We start from the raw sequence: 23,423 nt of genomic DNA, 5'->3' as shown, positions 1-23,423 counted from the left end.
TCAGTCTCCATGCTGAACACACAGGAAGCTCTTGAGAAATACTTGTTTTGGGAGCCCCAGGGGCACGCCGTGGACCAATGGGATCTATTTGTACCTAGTCTATTTGTGCCTCTCTCTTCTACTCACTTTTAAAAACCTACCCCTTTGTGGACCCCCACATTTCTCTGCTAACATTTCATATAAATTCTGTCTGCCTCTTATGACACATCAGCCTGGGCTTCCAGAGAGCTGGAACTTCATCTTATTTATCTTGGCATCTTCCCCCCATCATGCTTTGGTACTGGACTTGTAGTTGGTGCTCACTATTTGTGTGTGAACAGTAGAACAAATAACTTAGTTTGGTGCTCTGCCCAGAAGGGACCCTGTCCTGTGACCCTGGGGATGAGAGGGAAGTGTTTGTTCCTTCTTAATCCAAATTCCTGCCGACTAAAAGGCCCCCTTCCACTCTTCTCACATGGCAGAGTTTGAGTGGTTTAGGATAGTTTGGTGTGCACTGCTTTCATGCTCAGTTTGCATTTCTTGTTCTTTGGCTTGCCTCCCACCTGAGTGGCCATGGGTATTGACTCAGGCCCTTGGCGAAGGACAGAGTGAGAGAATCTCCACAAACACCACTATTTGGGGATAACATTTGCTCCAACTTGTCATATTTTAAGCACAACCCAAAAACTGAAAAAAAAAAAAAAAGAGAGAGAAAGCAAAATTTTAAAAAGTCTAGACTTTTCTAAATAAACCAGTATACAAAGGTTACATTTGTATGAATTCATTTCTGAGGAAATAGAATGAATGTACCTTCAGAAACAGGAATTTCAGTGATGTAGTAAAATGAAGGGAATGTTATAGATTTTAGTTTGTAGGAACCGATCCATAGTTCCTGGGGTGGTGGCTTTTCATGGCCTTCAAATTCTTTCTTATTCTGTCTCCAGAGTCATCTCTTGTGACCTCTGCCCAACATTCCACTCCTACAGCATGTCCATTTGCCCCACTGTGCCTGGCATCATGTCACCCCTTTCTTCTCCCTGACTTCCAATTCCGCACATTCTTCAAGCCTACCCCTTATCTCCCCATCTCTATGAAACCCTCATGATCTACCATGTCTTTCTAAAGGTTCCTTTATATATCACCCCTTTAATACCTAGTAAAGGAATAGTATACTCTCAGGAGATAGGTAGTGGGGTCTGATAGGCAGTTCCAAAATCAAATGTCTAGGATAAAGGACTTGACCCATTCTCTCGGAACGCTCTGCAAATGTTGCAATGCACTTGGACTGTTTCATAGGATTAATAGGTCTTCTATGAGCAATACTTCTTTTTTAGGCTGTGTCATGTAACACCATCTTGTTTGGAAATATATAGCTGTTCGCTAGAGCTGTGCCAGGCTGTAGCCACACATATGTAGCAAACACATGGGCCAAGTGGTGGGCTGTCTGGCAACTCCCTGAATGCTCGCATATAGTAGGTATTCACTAAGTACTTGCCGAGGGATTATTGGTCATATTCCTAGTTGTTTCAGTTATATTTAGATAAAGCCTCATGAATTGTCACTGCGTTAGCAGAATCATGCCCCACTGACCAAAGCTCAGCTTCAAATTACTACTGCAGATGCGTAGCATGGTGTTGGCTATGCTTCACCGAGACCCTCCAGTTAAGTTCAGCCTCTTGGTATGCCTTTGCCTTGTCCTGAAACTATTTCATGTGACTGCTATATTTGGTTCCAAACATTTATAGAACTTATAAAAATATGTAGAATTATACAATATTGGTTTTTTTCCTTCCTTTTTAAAAACTGTTTCTCTAGTAGGCATTGTTATCCTTATGATCCATTATAACGCTGTATCTTTTTATGTGTCTCAAATTTACATGGAAAATGCTCAGTCTACCACATGAGATGCTCTCTGATATTTTCTATCCCATTTCATTCTATTTGATAAAAAATTGGGGTTGTGGTCCACCAAATACGTTTTATGACCCACTAATGGGTAATAGCCCATAGGCTGAAAAACACTGATCTAGTAGTCAGGGGTCCTTTCTGCTAGGAGGACCAGGAAGCTGAAGGGACAGTAGTGAATCCAAGCATTGTGACAAGGCCCAGTGTAGGCTGAACAACTTTTATCAGGTGTATTGGTAATGACTCTAGGGTTGCAGGAAACAGTAACTAACTTGAGCTAGCTTGATGAGAGAGAGAGACAGACTGGCAGAGAGAGAAAGAGAGAGAATGACAATAAATGAATTATTAGGATCCAAGAAAATAAGTACATTCAGATCTTAGAAGGGACTCTATTCCAGATCCCACAGAATGCTCTTTTTCTGTCTCTTATCTCTGGTCCTCTCTTCTTTCTGGCAGAGCAGCTAGAAGTGTCCAAGACAGATTGCTCCAAGTCTCAGGTACAGTTTCTCAAACCAATCCCAAAGTTTGGGAAACCGATATGTTTAACCCAGCTTGAATTGGGGGGTATATCCCTTGTCGAATCAGCTGTAGACAAGGGATAGGGCCGTATAGTACAGGCATAGGCATGGGGGTCTGCACCTAGAAATCTGTGAATATTGGGGGAAGTGGGGATTATCGGTGATTTGGGAGGAAGGCTCCCAAAGTGCTCACAAGAGGGGCCGTGTTCAGTTGAGCTAGCTGAGATCCCTCTTTTTGCTGCCCTAGCATTTTCACACGATGATCACATTTGTCAAGCAAATCACAGATGACTGTGTTTGACAGATCTGATATTGCTTTGAGGATAAAGGTTAAAAATAGTAGCATAATAATATAAAATGAACACTTTACTCACTTAATTGCCTAGAGATTAATTAAATGAATGAAATCTGCTTCACCATATTATGGAGCTATTTTCAACATTTATCCTATATACACTGATGTGATTCTTGTTCTGATTTGTATGTTTATTCATCTACTCAGATGACACTTAGAAAGTAAAGAGCAGGGGCGCCTTGGTGGCTCAGTTGGTTAAGCATCTGCCCTTAGCTCAGGTCATGATGCCAGGTCCTGGGATAGAGCCCCGCATCGGGCTCCCTGCTTAGCGGGGGGCCTGCTTCTCCCTCTCCCTCTGCCTGCTGCTCCCCCTGCTTGTGCTTTCTCTCTCTCTCTGTCAAATGATTAAATAAAATCTTACAAAAAAAAAGAAAATAAAGTAAAGAGGAAGGCTCAATGCTAGGTACTGGTGGAAAACATGATTTAATCAGCTCTAGAGCCTGACTTTCAGGATAGCACAATCAAGAAAGAGAAAAAATTCAGGCCCACAAATAACTGAAGATGCAGTAAGACAGACCATGTTTGAGTCCAGACTGCATCTCTTTCTCACCCTGTACCAATGGCTAGGTGACTTGACATCTCAAAATCTCTATTTCTTCCTCAATGGGGTGGGGGATGGGGATATCTATATCTCTATATCTGTATCTATATCCAGTCTCAAAAGTTTGTTTAAGGATTAAGTGAGATAACATTATAAATTGGCAGTACAATTCTTGGTCCATTAGGCACTCAATAAATATTAATTGTACTTAAGATAAGGGGAGCACTCTCTCTCTTCAAAATGTTTTACATGCATTTAATTCATTTGGTCCTCATAAAAGTAACGAGAAGGGCGTTATTATTATCTCCCCATTGTGCAGATGAGACAATTGAGGCACAGAAAGGTGAAGTAAATGGCCTAGGATCCACAGTATGTGGCAGAGCTGAGACTTCACCTCAGAGTCTGATTCCAAATTCCTGCTGTGACACATCAGCGGGAGCGGCTGATTAAGGTCGGTTCGTGGAGGCTGTGTTTCGAGCTCTAATGAGTGATTCTCAGCTCTGACTGCACATTTTTATCACCTGGGAACATCTAAAAGCTATTGATTCCTGAACTAGACTCCAGGCTAGTGGTTCTCAGAGTGTGATCTCTGACCATATTATGATATCATCTCTGTATTTCCCAAGAATCCAGATTCTTGGGCCCCACTCCAGACAAGTTTGATGGCTCCAGACCAATTAAAGCAGGATTCCTGGGGTAGGGCTTGTGCACTGGGATGGGTAGGGCCTGTGTAGAAGGGATGATACTGTTCTGCCAGGGTCAGGAGCTTTCATGGAAAGTAGGTATTGAGCTGGGCCTTTCACAGGTAATACACAGAGTGGAATGGAAGGAGCATTCCAGTGGAGGGGCGGCCTGAGCAAAGACATTAGGGGAAGAACGTGATATGAATTGGAGAAATCTGTTGAGATAAGATTGTTTTTGTAAATGTAAAAGTATAGCTGATCAGTTCATAAAAGCATTTCTACTTTGGCCTTACCACTGTTTTACCCTTGCTACCCTCCTCATGCATCCCCAATGTCCAAGTTTCTTCTTTCTGGTGGAGACTTTGCTCTGGGATTCACATCCGCGAAGAGAGAAACATGCACAGAAGTCTAGCCCCGCTGCTTCCCCCTGGCAGCCGATGTGTTAGGAGAGGCTGGGCTGAATGAAGTGCCAAATTGGAGTCTAAGGCCACAGGATGCAAACTTGCTGTGTCTTTGGGTGGTTGGGGAGACTCAGTTTTCCATGAAGGGGTTGGATGAGATCAGAGTGTTTCTAAGGTGGCTGCATTCAGCTCTAAGGCACTGTTGGGTCTGGGTGAACCGCGAAAGGTTCCTAGTAAGTCCCTGTTTGACCTACTTATATGTTAGGACTTGGAGGCTGCCTTTGAGCAGATGGCGTAGGTGCCAAAAATACATTTGAAAGCTACTTGACCTTTGTCAGGTGTTTCCATCAGTACCACCTGTGAGTATATGGTCCTGGGTGCTGATGAGGGTTCCTTCCCTGGAGGTGTGCCTCTGGCTTGGCTCCTTATTTCCTTTGTTCCCCGTGTCCTTGGTCCAGGCTTCGAACTCAGAAGACCATCAGTTTTGGAGAATAACCATGACCCTTCCTCTCAGGTTTCACATGATCCTTGTGTGCTGATGTTGGACTTGTTAATTGTTAGAAAGTTAAATATCCTCAGGAGGAAACCACCTCACACATTATTCATGCCTCTGTAGATTTTTCCCCTTTTTAACATCCGTTGAGCAATCCACATGGTAATCATTATCTGGGACACAGGCAGGAAAGTGAGCTCTCTTTTGGCCTGAAGAGAGGTTTGTCTTTGAGACCGAAACGTGATCTCTAGGCTTACAGAGGGCCTTATGAAGCTTGTCTGACTGAAGGAAAGTGCTGTAATCGTTCATTCATCAAATACGTACTGGTGGTCTACCATGTGCCAAGCACTGTGATGGAAAATGTCAAGGGCAGATCTAGCAGAAGCCCGTGAGGTCAAGGCTCGTGTCCCACAGACAGAACGAGGTGAGTGCAGTTCAGCGTGATGGTTTCTACCCTGGACAGGAGAACAGGCTGTTAAAGGGACCCCAGGTTTGTGATGTATAATCCGTCCGAAGAGGGGGAAAGGCGCTTATACCGAACCTCCCTAGTAGGGCCTTTTCAGATCCAGTGCCTGGAACATGCTGTATTCTTCAGAGCTGCACAAATGTAGAGCTGAGGTCTGAGGGCAGGCAGGAAAGCAGATTAGACTATCCCCCCCTTCCAGTGAAAAATAATAATAGCTAAACTGTGAAGAAAGATTTCTGTGTCAGGCACTGTTCTAAGTGTTTACTACTTAGCTCATTTAATCTCATAACTGTGTGAAGTCAGTGTTACAATCGTCCCATTTCACAGATGTACAAACTAAAAGTCATTATTGGCACATATATGCAACATGTGGTGGGGAGTTTGCAGAAAAGGCCCTGATTATCATTACTTTCCTCTAGAGGAAGAATGGGAAGATCCACTGGAAAAGATTAGTTTTTCCCCAAATATGGGTGTTAAGTTTCAGGAAAACCTTGTGATAGGAGAATTAATCACTGAGGAATTTTTACATATTTATAGGGGTTTTCATAGATTCTTATCTGTTCTTGATACTGATTTGTTCATTTAAATTTCGTTTTATAGTCACTTCATTAAAACCAGGAATACACATCACCAAATAAAGGCACTACTGATGACTTGTTTTATTTGGTATTAGTAGTAATCCACACTTAGTTTCTCTTTACTGTCTGATAATTTTAGACACTTACTGATAGTTTCCCTCCGTGTAACTTCAGTGGGATGCTTGCAAGTTTATTTTTACTTTGTTGCAGGCATTAAGCACAGGGAGCTTGATGTGTGCCCTGGTTGATTTTGCATTGGATACAGCTTCTGGCCTTCCAGCCCACCCTGGCCTCACGTGGGTCCTGGAAATGTGAAGGATCTTGTATGGCTGCGATGGAAGAGGTGTCAGGGGTGATGATTAACCTTCTTGACCCACCCGAGCAGGCATGCCTCTCATCCCCTCCCCTATACTCATGGCAATTTCATGGTACCTCTTATATATGTCTTGGCTCATTCCATTCTCATAGACCTAAAGGAGACCTCGCATTTTCTTTTCTTCAACTGTATTTATCCTTCTCAGGCTTCTGCAAAGATCTCAACTTATTACTTCTCTATTATTGGCCCAACCTCCTTGTTCTGTTCCCAACATTTCCTTCTTAATGATTATCACCAATAGGTGGGACTCCCGGTTCATGTCATCTTGAATCAAAATTTTCTGAGACACTGTATTGAAAATGTACACAGGGTACATGTATATTTCCTACAACGCTCCAATAAAGGACTTCATATGGGAGGAGAGGAGGCAATGGGGCAAGATGGTTCTCGTCCTTGATTCTGAGAGAGACAGCTGCATGCAAACCTCTCACCAGCCAGGAGAGGCAGCTTACTCCAGAGGTTAAGCTCCTGGCTTAAAGCCACCTGCCTCGTTGAGCCCAGGTTATGCTGCTTACTAAACTGTGTGCCTTTTGGCAAGTTGCTTAATCTCTCAAAGCCTAATTGCACCCTTTTAATATGGAAAATATGGAGAAAGAATGGTTCTGGACTCTTAGGATTGATATGAGGATTCAAGATCAGCATTTGCATTTAAAACAAGGCCTGACACACAGTACTAGGTCTGTCAATTGTTATTATCATGTGACTTTGAGCACCTTAATCTCTCTTATTATCCCCATTTTACCAAGGATGAGAATTCAATGAATGGTACCTTCCTTAAAGAGTCATTTTGAGGATTTATTAAGATAATGCATTTAAAAACGGAACAGGATGCCTGACATATGAATGGTCTCAATTCCCATTAGCATTTATCCTTATTACCATATGCTCTCTCCCCTAAATTCTCACAGGTTTATCCCTTACGATTTCTGCCTACTGTCAGAAAAATCACAAAATATCTTCATCTAGTGTTTCTTTGCTTGCTTTAGTTGTGTGCACTTTTCTAACATTAGGTTCTTAACAACCCTTTTTTGGGGCTTGAAGGTTAGGGACCTGATGATTGTCGGAGAGTTTCCTGATAAGGGGGTGTGGCCCTGAACAGCAATAGTTCATGGGCAGCTCAGCCGTGTTAGGACTAATGGAGGAAGAGAAATCTGTATGTGCTCATTTTTTTTTAAAGATTTTATTTATTTATTCGACAGAGATAGAGACAGCCAGCGAGAGAGGGAACACAAGCAGGGGGAGTGGGAGAGGAAGAAGCAGGCTCATAGCGGAAGAGCCTGATGTGGGGCTCGATCCCAGATCGCTGGGATCACGCCCTGAGCCGAAGGCAGACGCTTAACCGCTGTGCCACCCAGGCACCCCTGTGTGTGCTCATTTTTGCTGCCTTGTTAGCAGGTGAGAAAGAGAGTCTGGGCGTCAATTAAGTGTGTCCATGTAAGGCACTAGTTCTCAACTGGGGGCAGTTTTGACCCCAGGGGATAGTAGGCAATGTCTAGAGACAGTTCTGGTCATCAGGCCTGCAGGGATGCTACAGCATCTAGTAAAGACCAGGGATTCTGCTAAATATCTTGCCATGTATAGGAAGGCCCCCATAGCAAAGAATTATCCAGGCCCAAATGGCAACAGTGTCAGTGTTGAGAATCCCGAGGCTAATGCCAGCCATACGGCTGAAAATAGGCAGTGGCCTTCCTCTTTGTGCTGGAAAAAGGCAGGAGTATTCTTACCCACAACACCCAAGTCCCTCTGCTCCACCTCTGGTCCACTGAGCCACTTAATCTCCTCTCCTGTGGACCCCGAGACAGAATAACTCTGAAGTACAAATGTCTTATCCCTATCATTGAATCTGAAGGTAAACCTAATCTTGAGTTGTGTGTGGTAGTAAATATTAGAGAAAGATAATTAGGGTCTCTGTCCTTAAGAAACTCCCTGTCTGATAGGTTGTATATTAACAAGAATCATTTTCTTTGTAATTCGTAGCTTAAGCAAATACAGAAACATACTCACACAGGTATGCTATGGGCTTACATGGATAAATGGGCTGTAATATTGGAATGGGACTAAGGAACAAATTTTATTAGCCAGGGCTCTCCAGAGAAACAGACCAGTAGAATATGGAAGAGACAATAGTATATGCAAACAGACCAATAGGAGGGTGGGGGAGGAGACTGGGAGAGAGAGAAATTTGTTAGAAGAAATTGGCTCATGTGATCACGGAGGCTGAGAAGGCCCAGAGTTTGCTATCTGCAAGTGGAGATTCACGGTTAGTGGTGTAGTGCCAGTATAAGTCCAAAGGCCCAAGAATTAGGAGCATCAATGCTATAAATTCCTATCTGAGTGTAGGAGAAGACCAACTTCCCAGCTAGAAAATATTAGGTCGAGTTAGTGAATTCTCCTTTACTTCTTCTTTTGTGCCATTCAGGCCTCTAGTAGATTGAAGGAGGCCCACCCCCATTGGAAGGGCAATCTGTTTTACTTGGTCTACTGATTCAGATGTTCATTTTTCCAGAAACTTCCTAGAAGACACATCCATAGTAATGTTTAACCAAATATCTGGGCACCTCATGGCCCAGTCAAGTTGACACACAGAATTAACCATCACACAAATGGATTCAGATTGAAGTACCTTCCGATGACTCTAGCTGCCAGCCTTCTCTCTCTCAGTGCATTTCTCTGTGTGAATCCCCCACCTCCACACTTTATGTTTCGATGTCACAGTTTGCATCTATTTCCATATATCCATTAACAAATTAATTATACTTAGTTTAATATTTTTGTCTTTTACCATTCATACTGGACTTACCAGTGACTTATCTACCACCATTACGTTAGAGTATTCTGAATTTAACTATATATTTATCTTTACCAGTGAGTTTTATACTTTTTTTCTTTTAAAGGTTTTATTTATTTATTTATTTATTCGACAGAGATAGACACAGCCAGCAAGAGAGGGAACACCAGCAGGGGGAGTGGGAGAGGAAGAAGCAGGCTCCCAGCGGAGCAGGGTGCCCAATGCGGGGTTCGATCCCAGGACCCCGGGATCACGCCGTGGGCCGAAGGCAGACGCCTACAACTGAGCCACCCAGGCGCCCCGAGTGTTATACTTTTTAAAATATTTTTCTGTTACTAATTAATATCCTTTTTTTCCATTTCGAAGAACTTCCTTAGCATTTCTTGTAAGACTAATCTATGACCTCGTTTAGCTTTTGTTTGTCTAGAAAAATCTTTATCTCTCCATCAGTTCTGAAGCATGGTTTTGCTGGGTAGAGTATTCTTGGTTGATTAGCAGGGATTTTGTTTGTTTGTTTAGTACTTGCATATATCATCCACACCCTTCTGGCCTGTTAAGTTGCTGCTGATAATCTTACTGCGATTCTGTTGTATGTAACAAGTGGTTTTTCTCTTGCTGTTTTTAAGATTTTCTACTTGTGTTTAACTTTTGATAATTTAATCATAATGTGTCTTATGTGGTTCTCTTTGGACTCATCTTTTTTGGAACTCTCTAGCGTTGCTGGGTCTGTTACCTTCCCCAAGTTAGGGAAGTTTTCAGCCATTATTTCTTCAAATAAGTTTTCTGTCCCTTTCTCTCTTCTTCTGGAATCCCTACGATGAGAACGTTAGTCCATTTGATGTTTTTCCATAAATCCCTTAAATTATTTTCACTCTTTTTTATTCTTTATTCTTTTTCACTCCTCTGGAGGAATTCCACTTCCATCTTAGAGTTCACTGATTCTTTTTCCCACTTGATCTAGTCTGTTATTGAAGCCCTCTACTGAATTTTTCAGTTCAGTTATTGTACTCTTCAGATCCAAGATTTCTGTTTGGTACTTTTTAATATTTCTATCTCTGTTGAAATTCTCGTTCTCATGCATTGTTCTTCTGACCTCAGTTAAGCATCTTTATGACCATTATTTTGAACTCTGTATCAGGTAGATTATTACCTCCATTTCTTTAAGATCAGTTCCTAGAGATTTATCTTGTTGTTTTGTTTGGAACATATTTTTTTGTGTTGTTTTGTTTGCTTGTTTGTTTTCCATATTCCTGGACTCTTTGTGTTGGTTTCTGAGAATTAAACAGCCATCTCTTCTAGTCTTGACAGAGTGATCTCTGTAGGAGAAGAACCTTGTAGACCAGCCTGACTGAGCTCTTAGCTGTCTCTCAACTCTGTGATTGGTGATTGTCATGGCATCCTTCTTTGTTCCTAGTGGCTTTTAGTAGTTATGAATGTCCCAAGACCTGTCAGTGAGGATTGCAGTCAGCATCTAGATACAGGCTAATGAGAAGCTGCATCCTCAGGTACAAGCTGGGAAAGTATGTAGTTAAACTTTCAGGGAGAAACTTTTTCCCCCGCTCCCTCAGTGTTGAGCTCAGGTGGGTAGCTGTGGGGGAGGGTGGTGCTCTTGTGCCCATTAATAACTGTTTCTTTGCTTGCTGAAGTCTTGCTAGTGCCTCATTGCAATGTCAATGCAAGGCCCATTGACTACTAATGCCAGGTGACCCAGGGGCCCATCCCTCAAGTGATAGCTGCAAGACCTGGGGTGCCAGATATGTGCATGACTTCTTCCATTCAGGGAGATACTGGTGACTTGATTTTATTATTGGAGCAGGCTGGTGAAAGAAGTGTCTGTCAGTTTCCCCAGTTCACGAGGAGGATTACAGATAGCCCCCAGATATCTGCTAAATTAGAAGCCAGGTCCTCAGGTGGTAGCTTTTAATGTATGCAGATAAACCCCTTTCAGGGAAAGACTGGGAGATGGGTGTTCTTAGCCTGCTGCCTCTGCACTGAACCTTGGGGAAGAAGATGAGTAAGAACTGCTTCTTTGTTTGCTACAGTCCTCTGGGACTCATGAGTGAAGCCCTGTTAGCTATCAGAGCCCGGTGATCTGGGAACACATCCCCTGGGCAGCAGCCCTAAAAGCTGAGGTGTGGTCATGTGCATGACTCCTTCCAGAGAGCTACAGGCAACTTGGAGTGGGCTTCAGAGAGAAGATGGGAAAGGTGTCAGTGGGCTTCCTCTATTTCTGGGGAGGATCACAGGTAGCTCCTTGAAGCCTGCTAAATTAGAAGCCTAGCCCTTAGGCAGCAGCTTTTAAAGTATGCGGATAAACCACTTTCAGGGAAAGATGGGGAGAAGGTGCACTGAGCCCTAGGGCAAGCACTGTAGAGATTGCCCGTGCGCCCGTGAAGAACTGCTTCTTTGTTTGCTATCCTCTAGTGGACACAAGCCCCATTGGCTTTCAGAGCTAGGTTTTTTGGGGTCCTTTCCTGTGGTGCAAGCCTTAAAAGTTGTGGTGCTAGATGTGGAGACCAAACTCTTTGCTCCTGGGTAAGAAGCTGGGAGTTGGAAGTTCCGTCCTGGTTGTGCGGCACTATGCTGGACCAGGCGGGGGCAGGGCGGGGTTCATGGTGAGAGTGGGTCTCAGCCTTTTCTACCCATTTTGATGTGGGATGCCATTTGCCCCCCTGCTTCCTGTTTGCTATGCCTTTCTCCCCTCAGCCTAGGTGTCAGGTACTGAACTCTGCTCTAATATAGTAATGGCCTCAGGGCCAGTGAGAAGTGTAGAGATTTGTGGTGTGGAATATTGGGTTTTGAGTTCTTAGCTCTGTTTTTCATAGGTTTTTCTATGTTCTTGCTGTCTGGATATCAGCTGTTGATTCTCACTGTTTTAAATTCTACTTTTTCTTTCTGACTTGCCACTTCTTACCTACTGAAGACTGGAAAACCAGAAAGCCCATCTTAGAATGATATTTAAAATAAGAGTAAATAGACTGTGAGTAAGAGCTTGCTAAGAGAGTGGATTATGTGATCTTTCTAGTGCATGAATGTTTTAATGTCTGTGTTGCCTCTTTTAGCTCATTTTTTGGGTCATCCTCCAGCCTGGATATCTCACATGGGGGATGGCTGAGTGGGCTTTATGTGTGCAAGGTTGAAGACCCACAAGAATTAGTTTGTAAGGATTCTCAGCCTGTCTTCTTTTGGCTATTGGCCATAGACCTTTAAGCTTTCCCATCCTGATCCCTAGGAGAATTTTGTTCTTGTCAGACCAGATTTTAAATGTTTGTCACCAGGCATTCATTGTTTCTGGGGCAGGAGGAAGGAAAGGCACACAGCGTCAAACTTGGGAGGGCAACTGTGCCCTGAAGCAAACAGCCAGAGTGGAAGCAAAACCACCCTCCCGAGAGGACAGGACAGGGTGGGGGATAGCACAGTCCCACTCCCAGTGGAGGACAGAGGGGGACAAAGTGCTGGAAGGAATCAGGTGTGGCAAGACATGGGAGGGCCCGGGGGGTGGGAGTTGTGGGAAGGAAGATGGTGGGGAAGAGAGAACGTCTTAGGTGCCAGGTGGTGGAGCAGAGGCAAGGACACAGGTTTGGACCTATATTACTATGAACACTGTCCTGTCCTCTTTCATGGCTTGTTTGTTTTGTTTTGTTTTGTTTTGTTTTTGAGAGTCACCAACTCCCCAATACCATTCCAGGACTCCTGAGTTGTGACCATTACAGGTGACAGCTGTATCTGCCAGGCTCACCAGTGGCCACACTCTGTGGGTCCCCTCTGGAGAAAGTGGCTTTCTGAGTACTAGTCATCCCTGAATGCTTTCCCACTTTTGCCATCTACCGTGCATGTGGTCACTGAGCTTCTGTGTCTCTTTCCTTCCCCAGGTCGGTGGCCGGATTGGATAAGGAGGCAGACCTGGTGCACATGGAGGTGCGGACCGCCGACGGATGTGAGTGCTGAGGCCGTGGTGAGGCCAGGGGAGATCTGCCAGCAGGTCCCTCTCCTCCCCCAATTTGCATTTTAATGGCTTGAGAAGATGAAAAGCCCTGAGCTCCATTACTGCCAGACCATCTTATTTCCCAGAGTAGGGGGAGAGGCCTCTGGTCCCCAGGGAGACATTTCATTGAAATAAACCCTCAGGAATAAATTTTTCTGGGGATGTGAGTTAATGTGATGAATTTTGAGGCTCCTGTTAGTAATTTCCTGGCATCTTCAGTGTAATTCGGATAGGGGTGTCCATAGCTCATCACGGTGCTTTGCATTCACAGAGTGAATTACAGGGACTGCCAGCTTTAAAAATGAACCCTTCATACAGTCAAGCTTACCAAAAAAAGTCACTGGGCAGTTTTTTCCAAACTGTTTATTCATTCATTCCACAAATATGTAAGGATGGACTACTATGTGCCCGGCATTGTTCTAGGGCCTGGAGATACAGTAGCGAGCAAACCTATATTGTCGCTACATAGAAGCAGTAAAATCCCAGGATCTTGAACACGTGACCCCTCTGTACATTGTGCACCTGCGTACATCTTTCACTGAAATTGACCAATAACATATCATTTTGCACTGCTTTAAGCATTTTGCTCTTCCCAGAGTTGATCATATTATTATAAGGCTCTTTCCTACCCAGGAGAAATCAGCCTAAAATCAACTTAAAAATATATGTGACATGTGAAAATATATGATCTATATGAAATAGATAAAAATATAATTAGCATAGGTGAACAATAGAGCCACATACTCTATGGAAATAGTAGTGATGGAGGAATGCAGCAGAACAGGCACCTGCTTGGGAGTTGGGGTCTTGGGTTCTGCCACCCACTAGTCATGCGGCCTGGGGAAGCTCCCTCTAATCTCTGTGCTAAATCCCTCCATAGTCAGAGAATACTCGTCCTTGCCCTGCTCACCTCAGAGAGTTATAGGCTGACCAAGTGGACAAGGATGTTATAGAAATTATAAAACATACAAACGTAAGGAGGAGTGGTTTTGACCTGGCTGTGTGTGTTGGGGTATCATTCAGAATACGTTAAGTAAAACTAGATGAGAAACAAACTGAGGGCTTCAGAGGGGCGGGGGTGGGGGAATGGGATAGACTGGTGATGGGTAGTAAGGAGGGCACGTATTGCATGGTGTACTGGGTGTTATACGCAACTAATGAATCATCGAGCTTTACATCGGAAACCGGGGATGTACTGTATGGTGACTAACATAATATAATAAAAAAAAAATTTAAAAAAAAAAAAGATGGGCTTTGTCCATGAGAAATCTGCTGTTTTTGAGATCAAACACAGGTACCTGCCAGAAACATGCATTTTGGGGAATATTTCATTTGCTTTGTTTTTATTTAAAAAGACTTTGAAGATAGCCACATTTGTTACTATATGTCTGACATTCTGCAGAGTACTTGATTTTCGTCTTTCTTTTTCTACGTGTGTGTGTGTGTGTGTGTGTGTGTGTATGTGTATGTGTGTGTTTTAATTGGTTTTATTTGGCCCTTGAATAAATGTTAAGTTCGTGAAGCAGGCAAGGATGAGGGATGGTCCACACTCTCAAAAAAAAAAAAAAAAAAAAAAAAAGTTTTTTTTTTTTTTTTTTTAACAGAAGAGCTATTTAAGATTTAAGAAAATAGGGGTACCTGGATGGGTCAGTTGATTAAGTGTCTGACTCTTGGTTTTGGTTCAGGCCTTGATCTCAGGGTCATGAGATTAAGCCCTTCATCGGGCTCTACATTCAGCACAGAGTCTGCTTGAGATTCTCTCTCTTCTTCTCCCTCTGCCCCTTCCACACATGCTCACTCTCTCTCTCTCAAATAAATAAATCTTTAAAAAATGAAAGACTTAGGAAAATAATACCATGTATCCAAATTCACTGATCATAAGGGTTGTAAAGCTTGGATCCAAAATTATATTATCTGACTCTAGCTGCTGAGAAAGTGACTGGGGCGGGGGGGGAGTGAGATGTAGGGGTATGAAGGAGCAAGCCTGGGCAGCAGTAGGAGAGCAGAGAGTAGCTCTCAGATGATCCATAAGCCAGTTGTTGGTAAGATTCCTGCCTTGGCATTGCTTCCCAGGTCAACTTTTTTATGCCTTATATGTGATCTATGCTGGCTATAGTATTTTAGAGTTGGTAAAACTTTATGGGATTGTCTGACCTCCTACCTAGTGTAGGAATCCCTTCCCTGAAAACTTCTAACAGTGTGTCCTCAGGTTCCCTGATTTCAGGCTTAATTAGACACATCCTTTCTACTGCCGGACAGCTCCCATGTGTTGTTTTATTAAGCTAATTTCTTACATTAAGTTTAAACGTATTTTCTGAAAGTTTAAGACTTCTGATCCAAATTTGGATAAAGCCTGTGGTGCAGGACGGCTGCAAAATTTTATGAGATTGAAAATGTAAAACACATAGTATAGTTTCTGGCCTATTGTCAAGAATCAAAGAAAGTAGACAGAACTATCGCAGGGATAAATGTCATGTACCACACTTAAGTTGAAGTATAGTATAGATTAGTTATGTTCCATTTTCTAGGTTTTTAAAAATCAGTTTTTCAATAGTTAATCTTCTCTCAACTTAGTGAATTGGCTCTAACCCATGTTTATGTAGAAGATGCCTATAACAAGACTGCATTAACCTGGAGGTACTGTATTTTCCATATCCTAATGAAATGCATGACGCCTTTCTTTTGTGCTGTGTGGTGGGAGCTTTCTTACTTATAAACTCACACATCACACACGTCTTTAATCATTACAAAAAGGCATGGCATGTATTTTATTTCTTTTTTTTTTCTGGTGTGGTAGTCTAAACTAATATTTGTCCAAATTCATGCAGCTAGCTAGTGACAGAATAAAAACTAAAGCACACAACTCTTAATACACTAGAAATAGAAGGGAACCTCGAACAAAAGATGTCTACGAAAGACCTACAATTAACATCATATTTAATGATGAGATACTGAATGCTCTCCATGTAAGAGGAGGAAGAAAGAAGGGATGTTTACTTAGTCTTACCACACACATGCCAAAAGTCCTAGCCTGTGCAATAAAGGAAGAAAAATGAAATGCAAATGTACTTCATACAGATTGCAGAGGAAAAATTAAAACTATTATTATCTTCATTGACATAATTGTCTATGTAGAATACCCCAAGAAATCTACAAAAATAAAAAACTCCTAGAACTAATAAGTAGGTTGAGCAAAGTTATAGGAGACAACAAATTCAGTGGAGAAAACATGTAGTTTTTGACAAAGGGTATTGAAAAAAATTGGGCAGCCATATGGGGGAAAAAAGTCAACTTCAACTTGTGATTCACAACTTACATATATTTAATTCAAAATGGTATTTCTAAATGTAAAATATGAAATTGTAAAACATATAGGAAAAAACATAGAAGAAAATCTCCTCAACCGTGGGTTGGCATCAAGAGCAAAATTGACAAAATAAAGAATTGGTAAATGGGCTTTATCAAAATTTAAAAACAAAAACAAAAACATTTGCTCTGCTGAAGACACAATGAAGACACTAGGAGAAAATATTTTGAGATTACATATTTAACAAGGGACTTGTGGTCAGAACATATAAGGGACTTTCAAAACATAGCAATAACAACCTGATTTTTAAAAAATAGGCAAAAGTTTGAACAGACCACTTACCAAAGAAGATCTAAGAATGACAGATAAGCACATGAAATGATGCTCAACATCATTAGACATTAGGGAAGTGCAAATTCAAACCATAATGAGATGTCATTACATACCAATTGGAAATGCTAAAATAACAAAACTGGTAATACCAAATGCTGGCAAGGATGGAAAGCTGTTGGAACTCTCATGTATTCCTGGTGGGGATACAAAGTAGTACAGTCACTCTGGAAAAACATTTTGGCAATTTCTATAAAGTTACACACACCTTATGATTCAGCATCCTCACTCCTGCATTTTTACCCTGGAGAAATGTTATAATCACACAAAAACCTGTATACAAATGTCTGTAGCAGTGGTAATAATCACCCAAAACTGGAAACAACCTAAATAAACATCCTTAAATGTCCTTGAATGGATGGATGGATAAGCAAGCTGTAAAAGAACATAGATGAATTTCAGAGGCATTATACTGAGCGAAATATGCCAGTCTCCAAAGGTTACATACTATAGGATTCCATTTATATGATCATATGGAAAAGGCAAAACTATAGCGATGGAGAAATAGATCAGTGGTTTCCAGGGTAGTGGGAAGTATTTCCCAAGAAAGCAGCATGAGGGAATTTTTCAGAGTGGTATAAATATTTGGCAACCTGACTGTGGTGGTCACATAAATCCATATATCTGTTAAAACTTTAGAACTGTATGGCCTCCAAAATTACTGTGTATAAATTGAAAGAAGTTTATATTAAAAAATAATACTAAAATAAATATTTAAGGAAAAAGGAAGGGCACCTGGCTGGCTTAGTTGGAAGAGCATGCCACCCTTGATCTCAGGGTCATGAGTTCGAGCCCCACATTGGATATCGAGGTTACTTAAATAAATATTTAAAAATAATACTAAAATAACCTATAGTGAGGAAAAATTGGAACACACACAGTTCTTGGCTTCTAGTTCTATGAAACTTCCTACCTTTTCTGATTAATGAATTAATTAGTTTCTTGATCCACTAATTTCTCCTTTTATTCAACCAGTGTTTATTTAGAATCTGCATATTCTGGTCACTGAGGGGACATAGAAGTGAATGTGATATTATCTTCACCTCAGAGTGTTTGTAGACTAGCTGTGGAAACATAAGGATTTGAGTAATTCTAGCACAAGCTGACAGGAACATTCATAGAGTTGGATTTATGTTGAGTTACAAATGGGAGTATGGCTAATGGTCTAAGAAAGTTGGAGGCAACTTCTCAGAAAGACAAAGTTTTTGTTTGATCTGGCACTTCAGGGATTAGTAGGAATTTATCAGAACATTCTGGATAGAGAGGAGAGCCTCACATGGCCCAGAGCTCACCCCTGAGGAGTGGTGTGTGCAAGGCTGTGGATTATGGTGCGTGGCTGTCAGAGATGGAGGGAGAAAAAGCCAGTAAAGGTATGCTGGGGACATCCTATGAAGGAATGGGTGGGTAGCTTCCTGAGTCATGATCCACATTAAGACACCAAGCATCAAAGGCCATTTTTACCTTTATAATGAAAAAGCTTTCATGTTACCATTGTAATTTCCTAGCTGTGACCTTGGATATACTAGACAGTCCCCCCTGGTTTTTTCAAGTTCCTTTCTCTCTGCCTCTTCTTTTTGTATGTTTAATGTTCAAGCCATAGCCACTGACACATGAAAAGCAGGCACCCATTTCAGCTTATTCAGACTGCAGCTCTGAGACATTTCTCCTGACACTGCTATGCCCACATCTCTGGAGTACGAGGTGGCTTTGCTATGTTTTGTTAGTCCCCCATCCTGCCTAACTTGGCTCCTAACTCTGAAATGATGCTGGGAGATAGAGAAGGGGGCTGGCTTGTGTCTGACCAACTTGACCGGGTTAGGGGAAAAGAACAGAGAATCTGCAATGAGACCAGGTGGCATCCTCACCCTGCTTCTCAGGGATGGTACATTGGTCAGAGAGGCTTCTTAATCTCTCCCAGCTCTGTGTCCAGGTCCTTTCTTGTCCTGTGACACTGTGCTTGCTGAGATAGCCTGTGCTTTCTACCTGCCAAGAGAGGCAGGTGGGCTTGGGCAGAGTGCTGGAATGAGCACAGTCTCCATGCCCTGGCAAAGGATTGGACGGTCCTGGACCATGGGTGGGGGTTGGGGGGAGGCACCAGAAACAGGGTCATCCCTCCAGCTTTGTCTCCATGGGAGCCATGTTTGCAATGTATGTTTATCCTTTGAAGAGCAGGGAGAAATGGTCTTTCAGATATTTGTAGGCAAGCAGGCTGGGAGAATGGAAACCTAGATCTTAATTTCAGTTTTTCCACTGAGAGGTTATGTTTCCAGGAAGCAACTAAAATTCTTGAGGTTCCTGTTCCTTCATTGTAAAATTAAACATAATTAATAATTTATTCACTTTTTTTTCTAATTCGTTTATAGGATTTTTACTGGCCATCTACTGGGTGCTAGTCATGAAATGGATTTCTGGAGATATAAAGAGGAAATAAGGCATGGTCTCTGTCCCCAAGTCTGTACTCTAACAGGGAATAAGCAGATGGATGTCCCAGCAGTTCCTGGATAGCTGATAGCCTTGTAATAGTTACACACAGGACATACTAGGAGCTCACAGGAGAGGTTACTTCTTTATATTCGGTATATTTGAAGTCAGATGAAACTTAGATTTTTCTAGCCCTTTTGTTTTGTGATTCATATGTTTAAAAGGAAAATGATTCTCTGAAAATCTTAAATCAAAAGAACTAGTAGATGTTAGATAATTGCTATTTTTCCTTTCTCTGACTTTCCTTTGTTATTCTCCTTTTTTTTTTTTTTCCAATGTTGGAGAGCCTGTTCCTTAATCAGCCCCTTTCAGACCATTTACCTTGTATTCTGGATTTGCCAATTGCTATTTAGCAAATTACCCTCAAAGGTGCCTTGAGCAGTAAAATTCCATTCTCTGTTTCCTCCTGCAGTACAGTTCCTGTGGTCATGTCTCTCAGCTTCTAACATTCATGATCCTCTTTTGGTTTAGATGGTCTGCTCTGGGGAGTCTGTATATTGCTAAGCATGCTCCGGACATGATTCCAGGTGGCCCTGGCCCATTGAGAAACACTGTTTGGGGAATCCCTGAACTCAGTTGGTGCTGGGATTACAGCACAGCACAGTTCCATCCTCATAAGCATGAAGAAAGAGCCTTGATGTTGGAGTCTGGAATGACCCTGTTGTGGAAAATGCATGGGTTCACAGGGCTGGAAGTGAGAACATACAAGTAGGGCAAACATGTCTTTCTTTTCCCTTTTGTATCTCAAGACAAAATCACAATAAATCATAACTCATAAGTGCTTTCCAGGTCAAGATAACTTTCATGTGTCTAAAACCATGTTACTTGTTGGGGTGAGAGGGAGTGATTCAGAAGTAGTAGTAGAAATGGTTTGAAACCTGTAAGAATGTTCAGAGAATAGAAACAAGATAATGCTATGAAACAACAATTAAATGTTACTCTGTGTAGTTCCCAGAGCAAGACAGGGATATGGGCATTCATACGCGTAGCAATGTAGAAATGTGTGTTTCCTGTTTATTCATCATCTCACATTCAGTCCACTGAAATGGAGCACTTCCCCATGTGTAGAAGACAGTGGTTCTCAAGCCTAGGATTAATTATAATCACCTGGAGAACTTAAACACACACGTGCGCGCACACACACACACACACACACACACACACAGGGAAGGTCCTGGGCATTGGCCCTTTATAAAATTGTCCTGGTGATTCTAAAATACAAGTAGGACTGAAACCCCTGCACTACATCTAAGCTTCCCCAAATGTAACATGCATATATGAACTGTCTGGAGAGCTCATTAAAACACACATTCCATATTCTGACAAGCTCCCAGGTGATGCTGCTGGTCTATGGACCCTACTCTGCTCAGCACTGCCCCGTGCTAAGCTGTGGGGGACATACCGATGAATAGGACGCAACTGGGACTGAGAAGCACACAGGCGAGGGGAGAGGCAGATAGATACACAGATTGCTATTGTGATTTAATGTGCTGAAAGCTACCGATTGTCTGACTTAAGTCTCCTGAAGAAAGTGCTAAGGGAACCAAAAAGAAGGGTACCCCAACTGCTCACAGAAGAGGCTGTGGTTAAGCTTCATCTTGGGAGATGAGTTGGATTTTCCCAGGAGGATTGTAGAAAGGGGGACGGGGACCTGTGCTGTCCAGTGTGGCAGCCACATCATCACATGGGGTTGCTGAGCACTGGAAACGTGCTGTCCAGATTGAGATGTGGTGTGTGTGTGCGAAACACACCAGGTTTCAAAGATGTACTATGAATTCAAGGATGGGAAATAACCCATTAATAATTTTTATATTGATTATATGATGAAATCATAATATTTTGGCTATTTGGGGTTAAATAAACTGTTACAATTAATTTCACCTTTCTATTGACTTTGTAGTAAAGGTTATTTGTGACTCATGTTGCATGTGCGTTGGACAGCCCTGCTCTAGACTGGAGGGACTGCAGGTGCAACAGGACAGAGGAAGGCTGTCCTGTACCGTGTGTGACATTGACCATCCTCTCTCTCAGCCTGGCTCCCACATGCCAGAGAAAACCCAATGTAAACTGGTCCTTATTCTTGTTTTGATGTAGGAATCTCCACTCCAGCCCAGTCCTGGCCCTTTTTTGGGGGAGTCAGACTTCCAGATTAAGCTGAAACCATTGAATTCTCTCTTGCCCTGGCAGGGCTTAACAAGCCAACGCCAGCCAGTTTGGTTAACAGCAATGTGAAATGAAACCTGGTTCTGCCATGCAATTCGGGATTCAAATGACCTTTTCTCCCATTGTCTTCTGGAAATCCTTTTTCTCAGAATGTCCCATACATACACACACCCTGCGTCCTCCATCCAAAAGACAATTGGGTGTCACTAGAAAGAGCATCCCCTTCGTGCCGTAAGAGTTGAGCTGGAGAATTAACTGGTCATTTAGAAGCTATTTGACCTTGGAACTTTTTTTTTTTTAATGTTTTTTTATTGTATTATGTTAGTCACCATACAGTACATCCCTGGTTTCTGATGTAAAGTTCCATGATTCATTAGTTGCGCATAACACCCAGTGCATCATGCAATATGTGCCCTCCTTACTACACATCACCAGTCTATCCCATTCCCTCACCCACCCTCCCCTATGAAGCCCTCTTAAGCTTTCTGTGATCCTTTGTCTTCCAGTGCTTTGTATATTTGAAAAAAAATCCTAACAAATACAAGTATTTTTATTAGACATTAGGTTTTTTTTCATCAATGGGCTAACAAAGGTGTTATTGTAAAGTAAAATTTACAGTGAGGCAGAACTCAGTTCAGTGAACAGAAGAGCAAAAATTAAGAGTGCCCCAAGGGGTGCCTGGGTGGCTCAGTTGGTTAAGTGTCCAACTCTTGATTTAGGCTCAGGTCATGATCTCAGGGTTGTGAGATCAAGCCCCATGTCAGGTCTGCCCTTAGTGTGGAGTCAGCTAGAGATTCTGTCTACCTCTGGCCCTCCCCCTGCTTGTGCTCTATAAATAAATAATTAATTAATAAGTAAGTAAAATCTTAAAAAAAAAAAATGAGTACCCCAGAATGACAAGGGCTACTGTGTGAAGTAATGAGTTTCTCTTCATTAGAAATTCTCAAGCATGAATCATTTGGACATATCATAGGGACACTATAATAAGTGAACCTGGATATAGGGAGAAAGTTTTTGACATCTAGGCACCCTGGAAATTTCTAGAATCAAAACTTGTAACACATATGCCACTCTTTCTTGTCCTGGTGCCGTCATCACTTGTCATTAATCAATCACTGCACTTTCTCGCTGAGCCAAGATAAAACCTGGTATTTCTTAACAGACTCCAGGGAGTCGTAAGTAATCAAATGGGCTTGGCACACAAGGCAAAACTATTAACTCTGCAGCCTAAATTTCAGGTTCTAGACACACAGAATATTGGCTCTTAAAGAGCCTTGGATTATTGACTAGTTCAGTAATTTTAAACTATGTGACTCTAAGCTCTAGCAGTGTTCTAAGAACTCAGAGGCCAAGATGGGGATGAGGTGTGGGGTTAAGTCAGTGGGATTGCAGAACTCTTGACTTCTATTCAACTAGAGCTGGTACACTAAAATATACTTCCTATATGGAGAATATAGGACTGTCTTTGATAAAAGGGCTCAGGGTTGTTTTTTTTTTTTTTTAAGTTGAAATAAAAAACGTTACGTTGCTTTCAAAAATGCACTAAAATGTGTAACAACCTCCTCAAGGTCACACAGATAACCAAGGATGACGACTGAAGCAGAACACAGATTCCGGTCTAATTCTCAGACTGATTTTTCTTTCTTTCTTTCTTTCTTTCTTTCTTTCTTTCTTTCTTTCTTTCTTTCTTGCTTTCTTGCTTTCTTGCTTTCTTGCTTTCTTGCTTTCTTGCTTTCTTGCTTTCTTGCTTTCTTGCTTTCTTCTTTCTTTCTTTTTTAAATTATTTGTGTGTGAGAGAGAGAAATAGAGGGAGCAAGCAAGCACAAGCAGGGAGCAGCAGTCAGAGGAAGAAGCATGCTCCCTGCTGAGCAAGGAGCCCAATGCAAGACTCGATCCCAGGACTCTGGGACCATGACTTGAGACAAAGGCAGATGCTTAACTGGCTGAGCCACTCAGGTGCCTCAGACTCATTTTTCTTCCATGGTTCAAATAATGTTTGGGATCATTGGTTCTG

The 23,423-nt window shown here is 42.1% G+C and overlaps 1 protein-coding gene across 5 annotated transcripts in view; it reads left to right on the top strand.

The window, feature by feature from the left end:
* The window catches only part of SORCS3 (sortilin related VPS10 domain containing receptor 3), a 692,468-nt gene that overhangs the window by 521,156 nt on the left and 147,889 nt on the right, over positions 1 to 23,423 (top strand). For all 5 annotated transcript variants that reach the window (XM_087862727.1, XM_087862725.1, XM_087862726.1 and 2 more), the window contains one exon: positions 12,956 to 13,020. In XM_087862727.1, coding sequence (XP_087718853.1) covers positions 12,956 to 13,020 — 65 coding nt within the window. The remainder of the gene's footprint in view (positions 1 to 12,955; positions 13,021 to 23,423) is intronic.

Source organism: Ursus americanus, chromosome 6 (assembly GCF_024610735.1).
Source record: "Ursus americanus isolate L20-20 chromosome 6, mUrsAme1.1.p, whole genome shotgun sequence".
NCBI classification, from domain to species: Eukaryota; Metazoa; Chordata; class Mammalia; order Carnivora; family Ursidae; genus Ursus; species Ursus americanus.
Note: the sequence above shows the minus strand (reverse complement) of the source record. Positions and strands in the feature narration are given on the sequence as shown.